Below are 10,988 nucleotides of genomic sequence, written 5' to 3'. Positions count from 1 at the left end.
TAAGAAGGAAAGTGAAAAGCCATGCAACCTCCGAAGAGACAACTAACACAACACCTATACCCCCTATTAGACTATTTTACAGGAACTTCTTTTCCACAGCTCATAAAACAGAGGAAAGGGTCCTGAAAGATATTGTTAATAGAAACGTTATCCCTACAGACAAAAATCAGAGGATACAACTGACGATTTACTATAAAACCAGAAAAACGGCCAGCCTACTCATGAGAAACTCTCCAGACACAAAACAGAACGCTTTAAAAGAGACTAACGTCGTCTATGCCTTCAAATGCCCACTTGGGGACTGTAAGCTCCAAAAAACCCAGTATATAGGCAAGACAACAACATCTCTTTCTAGGCGTTTAACGATGCATAAACAACAGGGCTCCATTAAGGAACATATAATCTCTTCCCATAACCAAACCATCGCCAGAGAAATCCTAGTAAACAACACAGAAATCATCGATAGATACAGCGATAGCAGGCGGCTTGACGTTTGCGAGGCACTACACATCAAGAAGTCAACACCAGCAATCAACAGCCAATTATTGCACAACTATATTCTACCCACCTCAAGACTCCGCTCCAATATAGAAGCATCAAGAAATATGGACCAATAGGCTTTCTACAAACACTTCTATTCAATACCCATTGTTTCTGTTCTGTCTTGTGTTGATACTTTTAATACCCTATTAATATCCCCTAGTGTTCTGTCTTGTGTTAATGCCACATCACCCTTCCCACCTCACTCAAATGTAATGCCACATCACCCTTCCCACCTCACTCAAATGTAGATATAAAATCAGGGAAACGCAAGTTCTAATCAGTTGTGTATTTGTGAAGTCTTTGAAAATGTAATAAGTTTTACGAAACGCGCCCGTGTCGCGTCAGACTAGAAATAAAAATGAATTTTGGAGAAGTGATTTTTGATTTACCTCCAACAGTGAAGCGTAATGTACGAAAGATTGAGAAAATTCGTGTTAGAATTATTAATCTTACTTTTTCGGTCATATTTAATAATATATGTCTACAGGAAAGACTGCTACCAAAATATACTAATATATATATATATATATATATATATATATATATATATATATATATATATATATATATATATATATATATATATATATATATATATATATATTTATTTATTTATTTGTTAAAGGACTCCAGAGTCATGAGGGCACTGCGAGAGTCAACTACAACAAAGGAAGAATTACGGTGAGAAAGCAGTTGACAAAGAGCAAACAAAACTGCATAAAGTTTAGCTGTGAAGATGCTAGTCTCCATAGGCAGGCGACACATATAGTTGCAGTCAGGAAACACAACGGAGTAGCCTACACCATCAGCAGACCCACCCGTAAAGACAGAGATGGAGCAGGAGTGTGTGAAGAGAAGTGAGCAAGGAAAAGGTGATTTAGAACTATAGGAGAGGTAAAAGCCTTAGTCATGTGGGTCAAGGTTCTACAAAACTCAGGAAGAGGGACTCTCCATCGGGGCATGGACAGAATGACACGAGGAGAAACATTGGCTACACGAACCGAGAGGGAACCTTGCAAGTGAGACACCTGTACAGAAAGGGGAAGGTGGTGAGAGGGAACAGGGCTTACAGGAGGGGTAATGTTCAAAGTACGACATTAGCGAGAGTGAGGGTGTTGCAGGGACCACGCAAAGTAGCAAAGACAGCAGTGATCACCGCAATCCTGTAGAGACAGAATGCCGGTCTTAACATGCAGGCTCTAGGTAGGGGTCAAATGAAAGGCACCAAAACTAAGGAGTCCAGAATGGTGAAGAGCATCAAGACAACAAAGGGTGGAGGGAGAGGCAGACAAGTAAGCAGGACAGCCATAATCGAGTTTAGACAGTAGGAGAGAGGAATGTAAAGAGTGTGCGCCTATCAGCTACACAGGAAGTACAGTATGGGAAAGATCTTAAGTAAGTTAAGGGCCTTAGAGCATTCAACTCGGAGGTAGGAGATATGGGGTGACCAGGACAAATGAGTGTAAACGATTAACCCCAGAAGTTTAGTAGAATCCTTATACAAAAGAGGATTACTATAAAGTGACAGAGGGGGGGGTCGAAGGATGACTTGCTTCTGAGTAAAGGTCATAGCACAAGTTTTAGCCGGAGAAAACTTGAAGCCATGATTAGTAGCCCAGGACGACACGGCATCAATCGCAAGTTCGCAAGTTGAAGCCGCCATTGGAGGAAAGAAGAGTCATTACCTTGACAGCAGAAGGCAAGATCGTCAACATAAATAGCGGAGAAAATGTCATAGGGAAGGGAGGAAAGAAAACCATTGAGGGCAACCAGGAAAAAGAGTAGAGCTCAGAACGCTACCTTGGAGCACATATTCATATTGCCAAAAAGAGGCAGAGAGAGCTGTACCAAGCCGCACTCAAAGAATGACAAGAAAGAAAGCTCTGTAGGATGAGAGAGAGATTACAACAAAGGCCAAAGGAATGAGGTTGGGACAGAATATGGTATAGCCAGGTGGTCCTGTCCTTTTCCAGGTCAAAAAGGACAGCAACAACGGAGGTCGTCACAGCAAAGATAGTACGAATATAGACTTCCAAGTTCACAAGGACATCAGTCATGCTGCAAGACTTGTAAAAGCCAAATTGAAAAGGGAAAGAGGTGATAGTGTTCCAAGAACCACATCAGACGGACATGGACCATAGTTTGCAGATGCAACTCATGAAAGCAATGGGGCGGAAGTCTTTAGGGGATGACTCCTAGAGAAATAGGAAAAACAACTGCCTCAAGTCTATCCTCAGGGACTTACAACGCCTCCCATACACGATTATAAACACTCAGTAAATACCGAAACGTGCATGAAGGGAAATGGCGAAACATCTCATAATGAATATCATCTGAGCCCGCCGCTGTAGAACCGCAGAGGACCAGGGCAGATTGGAGTTCCGAGAGAGAGAGAAAGGATAGTTATAGGGAAGCCGAAAAGAAGGGCAAAAATCTAAGGGAAAAGATTCAAGAGGTGGTGTATGAGAAAGGAAAGGAGGAGGAAGATGAGAGCCGGAGCCAACAGACGAAAAGTGAGAACCCAGTTCGATCGCGACCAACACTGGATCCACCACAATAGAACCACGGAAGTGAAGGACTGGCGAGACATCTGAAACAAACTTACCCGCTATCTTGCAGATTTTCTTCTAGATCAGGAGCAGAGGAGTATCAGACATAATGGTGGAAGTAAAAATCTCCAACCCTCACGTTTAGCCGTACGGGCCATTGCACTTGCCTTCCGAAACAAAAGAAACGGGCATCCTATGGCAACAGTGTTTCTTCCAGACAGAAAAATTACAGCGGCCAGCCCAAGTACAGTCTGCATTCTACCAGGAAATAAACCTTTGTGCACCCCTGGAGGTAGAGCGAGGAACAGAGCAGAGGGCAGCATAAAAAAAACAGTGTCATGACAGAGGAGGGCTCGAGGAAGAGGCAGATCAAAGAGGTCAGAAAGAGTGGCACGCAAGGAGAAGAGGTTCAAGTCAGTCCTGGCAAACTATCACCTAGGGAAGGAGAGAGAAGGGCAAAATGAGAAGGTGACAAAGATGGGGAAATGGTTACTGTTATGTAGATCATCAAGAACCTGCCAGGTGAAGTCCAAATAAAGAAAAGACAAGCCGAGAGAGATCAAGGGCCAGATTCCCGAAAGTGTTACGCAAGCACTTATGAACCTGTACATCTTTTCTCAATCTTTGACGGCTTTGTTTACAATTATTAAACAGTTAATGAGCTCTGAAGCACCAAGAGGCCATTTATAACAATAACAACAGTTGACTGGGAAATTCTCATGCATGTAAACTGTTTAATAAATGTAACCAAAGCCGTCAAAGATTGGGGAAAGATGTACACATTCGCAAGTACTTAAGTACTTGCGTAACTACTTCGTGAATCTAGACCCAAGACAGGAAAGGGTGCAAGTGTGTACTCCTCGTAAGCCATTGTGTGTAAGCCATTGATCCTCGTGCCTCTCTGAGGGGGAGGGGCAGGTTCTGGCGCGTGGTTTACTAGCGTGGTCCCCGGTAGGCAAGAACCCCATGCACATTGACTGATGCCAGAAAGCTAATATATTCATATCAGCCTTGAGCCAACGGGGCTTCCCCCAGAAATTTTTGCATGATGATGTTTGTGTCATCGTCAACTCTGCATGTTTAGGTTTTGTGTCACATAATGCATCATTAGGACCTGCTTGATGGGATTCTGGAAGTTCTTCTTCTCACCAAACCCGGCCCGAGGCCAGGCTCAACTTGTGAGAGTTTGGTCCACCAGGCTGTTGCTTGGAGCGGCCCACCAGCCCACATACCCACCACAGCCCCGCTGATCCGGAACTTCTCTTAGAAAACAGTCCAGTTTTCTCTTGAAGATGTCCACAGTTGTTCCAGCAATATTTCTTATAGTCGCTGGGAGGACATTGAACAACCGCGGACCTCTGATGTTTATACAGTGTTCTTACACTGTATAAACAGTGTACACTGTATAAACAGTGTACACTGTATAAACATACAGGATGCGGAAGTGTTATCAGTATGACAGCTTCAGCCTCCACCATCAATTATATTGCCCTCCCATCATGCAGCTTCAGGGAGCTGATGGGGCTCCCCACAAATAATGAAGTTAAATTTTTTTAGTTTCATAGAGTTTTGATAACCATGGTATCTAAAAATAAACAATTTAAACTACAAAATAAAAAGTTTACCAATCATTTAAAAAAATTTTATTGTATTTTTTCTACTTAATATTCATTTAATTTTAGTTATAGTATAGTAATAGTGACGAGTTAATATAGTACTTACACTACTCTTTTGTCTTGCTTAAGAAGTTTATTTGTGAACTCTGTTAGTATTTCAAGGAAGGCCAGATTAGGTGGAGCACCTGTGGGGTCCACTGGATTCTCCAGTGGGTTAACAGCAAACAGTATACCCTCACGATGAAGAGCAGTGATGGCTTCACGATTCTTTACAGCATCAAGACCAAATGACAAAGCAAATCTCTTTGCTAGCTCCTGTAATTTCAATTTAATTTGTACTTTATTATTAAACATAGTGAGAGATTACTTAAACTTAACTACTTAACTTAAACACCACTTAAAACTACTTTTACTTAAACACAAACACCATTAAGAACAGAAATCTATGAACACTTTTATTGATCTGTTTTAACTATCATTTCTACCAAGCAACATATACACCACAATATTTTGAACATTTTAAACAATTATATCACCCAATGTTGGAGATGAATTTCTCAATACTGGTGCAGTATTAATCTCTGGTTCCTAACAGTGCTGAACACAATAGAATCCCCTTTATGATGTACACTATACATAATATGGGTAAACCAAGTGACAGTTCTACAAAAGATCTTCATGACATCGATTAATATTTTCTGCAGTCCAGCAGTACTTTGATTTGCTTCTACATAATTTGTATTTAATGTGATATATATTCATTTTGTTGAGTTATGTAAATTTAACCTTATCTATCTATCCATCCAGCCAACCTGCCTGCCCAACCACCTTCCCCTTCACTCCCACCTACCTCCTTCCCTCCCACTTGCCTGCCAGCCAGCCAGCCAGTCATTCATTCTTCCTGCCCATTCACCATTAATTATATTGCCCTCCCAAATATGACTTAAAAAATTAGTGTCATTTTAAAAAACCCGGATTTAATGACTTGGGCATAGCCCTATTTTTTTTCTTATTTATATATACAAGAGTTCTTACATTCTTGTAAAGTCACTAGCATGCATAGAATTTTTTGGTCGGTCCTTAAACCAAATTTTTTCCCCTGGAATACAACCAGCCAAATTGTTTAACAACCAGGTACCCATTCACCAGTGGGTCAACAGTTAAGGATTGGCACCCGGTAAATCCTTCCCAGCCAGTATACGAACCCAGGCCAAAGTGCTCACGAAGTGCCAGGTGAGTGCTTTACCACTACGCTATGGGGACTGCTTATATAGGTTATTAATTCAATTGAGCGGATACTAAACAAGCAAGCGCTTCATACTCCGGAGAGAATGTCGTACACCAGAGAAAATTTTACAACAAAATTGTCACCATACAACTAAAGACTCAGGGGAAATTGCATACCAAAGTTCCATTGTACTGTATTAGACATTTTTTCACTTTGTGATTAGCAATGAAAATTATTAAGTTACCTACCTTTGTGTCTACCTTGTGTAACTTCTGGGGATCAACGACCCCGCAGCCCGGTTGGTCACCCGGTCAACCAGGCTGTTGGATGCGGCTGCTCGAAACCTGACACACGAATCACAGCCTTGGTTGATCAGGTATTCTTCCGAGGTGTTTGTCAAGCTCTCTCTTGAACATCGTGAGAGGCCACCCAGTTATGTTCCTTATGTGTAGCGAGAGAGTTGAAAAGTCTTGGGCCTTTGAAGTTGATAAGAGTTTTCCCTATCGTACGTACCTACTGCATGCACCTCTGCTTTTCAACAGGGGGTATTTTGCATATCCTGCCATGGCTACTGGTCTTATGTGATGTTATTTCTGTAATTTCTGTGTTCAGATTTGGGACCAGTCCCTCTTAACACTTCTGCTCGGTAACGACGCAGCATTGCATCGTTTTTTTTACTCGGGGGTAGTCCGGTAACGACACAGCATTGCGTTGTTTCCGGCGGCAAATTGGCGGCAGCTTTGGAAGGGGGCACGCCGCAGTTTTGGACATTATATGCATATACATCTGTAGGGAATTTCATTGTGAATACATTGATACCAAAATGAAAGACCTAGGACCAGAATTGAGATAACAAAGTTGAAAAGAGTATACATATTTTGGTATGACCGCACTCTCTATTGTAATGAGAGGCGCCTTGGGGTGATGCAGCGCTCTCTTTCTGGTAACTTTCATCTTGCCGGCGGGTGGAGTGAGCTGCTGTTTTTGACATTATATGCATATATTCCTGTTGGGAATTCTATTCCGCACACATTAATACCAAAATGAAAGACCTAGGACAAGAATTGAGGTGACCAAAGTGAAAGGAGTGTACACATTTTATCGGTCTTGCGCGCTCCCTGGTAACACGCTCTCACTTTCTCTGTTTGTTGTGGATGGTACGCTGGGCATTTGGACTTTATATGCCTTTAGTCCTGTAGAGAATTCTATTGCGAATACAATGATAAACTGAAAAACCTAGGACGAGAATTGAGGTAACAAAGTTGAAAAGATTATACACTTTTCAGAATTACCACGCGCTCCCGCGGAATGCCCAAACCCACCTGGGGTAGTGTGGCGCATGTGCGCCCAGAGCATCAAAGTGTTAAAATTAATACCTTCCACGAGTAGATTATTATGCATCTCTCTCACCTGCGCTCTAGAGAATACAGATTTAGAACTTTTAATCAGTCCCAATAATTAAGATGACTTATAGAGTGGATTCTAGCAGTAAAGGAACTTTGCACTCTCTCTAGGTCACCAATTTCTCCGGCTCTGAATGGGGCTGTTAGAGTGTAACAATATTCCACCTTAGAGAGCACTAGAGTCTTGAAAAGTATCACCATTGCAATCTGTTTGGCAATATTTTTAGATTTTTCTAGTTTTTAAAAATGTTCAGGTAATGTCAATAATTCATGAACAACTGTGCCACAAAATTGTCACATGAAACAGATGGTCAGTGCAGGGGTTGATCTAACAATAAGACATTGATGACTTTATATCATTTGATGTAAACAGTTCACAAAGGGTCAGTCAATGAAGCCCCAACCCTCAACACACAATTAGTGGCTTCAATTACATACAAGCCCTGGTCAGTGAGGGATGAAAGGGTATCAGTCCTTAACCGTTTGCCCCTGTTCATCAAGCATTAATTTGGAACCTGGTTGTAAATCTATTAGCAGATTATGTTACAAAGAAAACTAGTAGGCAAAAACTTATGTGCTGTGGAAAAGGAAGGCTCCAAGTCTGTGAACAGGCACAGATCTAATTAAAATTACAAGCCTAAAATTTCTTTGGCTGAGCATGTTTTATGCAATGTCAGTCTTTGTGTTACATACTGTACTTGTTTATATTTGCATTAAATTCAGTGAAGGTTATGCATCTTTACACTGATGACAATTCCAGTAACAAAGCATTAAGTACCCATAATGACCTCCAGGGAACTACACTACATAATTACAACATAAAACTCTCATACAATATAGGTAATAAATAATAATGTTGAACCATAATAGGAAAAAGGGTTCTTACCTTTAAACTGATGAAATCTACACTTTGCCTGTTGATTCTGGTATTATCTTTCTGAAGGTCTCTGAAGATTATATTGAGAGCCAAGGCCATTGTCCTTGCTGAGTTGACCTTATTTATCTCACGAGCCTTACCCAAAGTTGCCTTGATGATGTCACCATAGTCATCATAGTACTTAAAATAAGAAGCAAAGGATTTTTTATATATTATATTAGCTATTTATCTTTTCGATAAGGGGCACACTTTAATACAGATATATATATTAATTAGAACAAGTTCCCAAATACTACATCATTACAAATATTTCATTGCTGATCATTTTCATGCTGACTATTGCAGACCCAACTGAAAGCACGAAATAATTCAGCATATTGGGAGAGCACATAAATAAGTAAAAAAAATTATTCACAAATGAATTGTATCCTTTTGTCTGAAGGGAATCACCCATTCAGCATACTCAATCAAATTTTTTTTAAGTACTTACTTGTCACTGGCCTCTCCAAATTTTCCAGAAGTATCAACTTAATTATTAGGAAATACAACTTAGAAATGAATGATGTATATAATGATGCAGCAGGTCTAAAGGATAAAATGAAACAGGTAATGAGCAAAGAAGCAAGAACCCCAGCTTGATATTTGGAATTAAGAAGGAACTAGTCACAAAGACATTGAATATGGATAAACATTTTGAGTTCTATTAGTCAGATCTTTGATGTATGAGCTGTGTTTGCAGTGATTTTGATCTAGGATAGCTCTAGACTCTGTTGACAATGCTAAGGGTGTGAAAAATTCTATATACATCATGAAATGATTAGTTTATATTAGTTCTTTAATCCTTCAACTGTGCATATAAACTAGGTCATTTCACTGTTAATTATCTAAGTGTAGTTACAGAATGAGAGCTATGCTCGTGGTGTCTCATCTACCCAGCACACTTTGTCATACAATGCTTTGAAATTACTGAGTTTTGGCCTCCACCACCTTCTCACCTAACTTGTTCCAACCGTCTACCACTCTGTTAACAAATGTGAATTTTCTTACATTTCTCCGGCAGCTTTGTTTCATTAGTTGAAATCTATGACATCTTGTTCTTGAAGTTCCGGTTCTCAGGAATTCTTCCCTATCAATTTGATCAATTCCTGTAACTATTTTGTACGTAGTGATCATATCGCTTCTTCTTTTTCTATCTTCTAGTTTTTGCATATTTAATGCCTCTAACCTCTCCTCGTAGCTCTTGTCTTTCTGTCTTTGGTCTAACAAAAGTTGTGAACAATTTCTTTACTATTTCTCCATCCATATATTTAAAAGCAATTCTGAAGTTAGAAAGTGTAGCATAGGCTCCTCACACAATGTTCCTAATGTGGTCCTCAGGTGACAGCTTTCTATCTAGAACCACCCCTAGATCCCATTCTTTATCAGAATTCTTTAAAGATTTCTCACAAAATTTATAGGTTGTGTGGGGTCTATGTTCTACCAATTCCACATTCCATAACATGGCATTTATTCACATTAAATTCCATTTGCCAAGTGGTGCTCCATATACTTATTTTGTCCAGGTCTTCTTGAATTCTTGAAGGGCATGACAATCGTCTAGGCTTCTTATCCTTCCTATTATCTTAGCATTATCATGAAACATGTTCATATAATAATGTATTCTAGTAGATCATTTATGTAGACAATAAACATTACCAGTGCAAGAACTGAACCCTGTGGTACTCCACTTGTGACATTTCTCCAATCCGATATATTGCTTCTGATTACTGCCCTCATTTTTCTATCAGTCAGGAAATTTTTCATCCAAGTTAGAAGCTTACCTGTCCCCCCCCTCCAATATATTCCAGTTTCCAGAACAACCTCTTATGTGGAATTCTGTCAAAAGCCTTTTTTAGGCTTAAGATTTTGCAGATAGATGCAGTCAACCCAACCATCTCTTTCCTGTAAAATCTCTGTGGCTCGATCATAGAAACTGAGTAAATTTGTTACACAGGATCTTCCAAATCAAAAAACATACTGTCTGATATTATATAGTTTTTCTCCAGGTGTTCTACCCATTTAGTTTTAATAATTTTTTCCAATATTTTGACTATTACACTTGTCAATGATACAGGTCTATAATTGAGGGGGTCTTCCCTGCTGCCCTTTTGTAGATTGGAACTATGTTAGCCATTTTCCACACATCAGCTACAACTCCTGTACACAGGGATGCCTGAAAAATCAGTTGAATTGGAATGCTGAGCTCAGGTGCACATTCCCTCAGAACCCATGGTGAAACTCCATCTGGATAAACTGCTTTGTTCCTACTTGGCTCGAGCATTTTTCTCACTTCGCCTCTAGACACCTCTATGTGCTCTATGTTGTTCTCTGGAAATCTTATTCATACATATCCTTTTCATTTTCCATGAATCTATTTCCCATTTTCAACCTATGAATATTATCCTTTACCTGCAATTTGTTATTTATGAATTTGTGCCGATATGTGGTGGTGCACATATTAAGCAGAGTTGATTTTAGGTCTCACATAAAATTGATAACTCCTGTAGGTACACAGGGTTTACATCCACTTCCTCAGGTCTCCAGTAAACAGACACCATCTTGGAAAAAAACATGGCCAATCTCGCCTAGGTGTGAGGGCCTCAGTACCAACACAGCAACCATGGGTAACAAAATGCAGCAGCTCACAACACTGCCAAGCAGCTTGTGCCCACACCATCACTTAATGATGATGAAATAAATATCTACAATTATTGATGTCATAGAAGACCCCTG

At 40.1% G+C, this 10,988-nt stretch overlaps 1 protein-coding gene across 1 annotated transcript in view; it reads right to left on the bottom strand.

Annotated features, from left to right (window-relative positions):
- The window catches only part of LOC123774806 (cohesin subunit SA-2), a 221,044-nt gene that overhangs the window by 54,206 nt on the left and 155,850 nt on the right, over positions 1 to 10,988 (bottom strand). Inside the window, 2 exon segments of the mRNA XM_045769430.2 lie at positions 4,815 to 5,023; positions 8,226 to 8,396. Of these exon segments, the coding sequence (XP_045625386.2) occupies positions 4,815 to 5,023; positions 8,226 to 8,396 (380 nt within the window).

This window comes from Procambarus clarkii, chromosome 68 (assembly GCF_040958095.1).
Source record: "Procambarus clarkii isolate CNS0578487 chromosome 68, FALCON_Pclarkii_2.0, whole genome shotgun sequence".
Classification (NCBI taxonomy): domain Eukaryota; kingdom Metazoa; phylum Arthropoda; class Malacostraca; order Decapoda; family Cambaridae; genus Procambarus; species Procambarus clarkii.
This window is presented reverse-complemented; position numbering and strand designations above follow the sequence as displayed.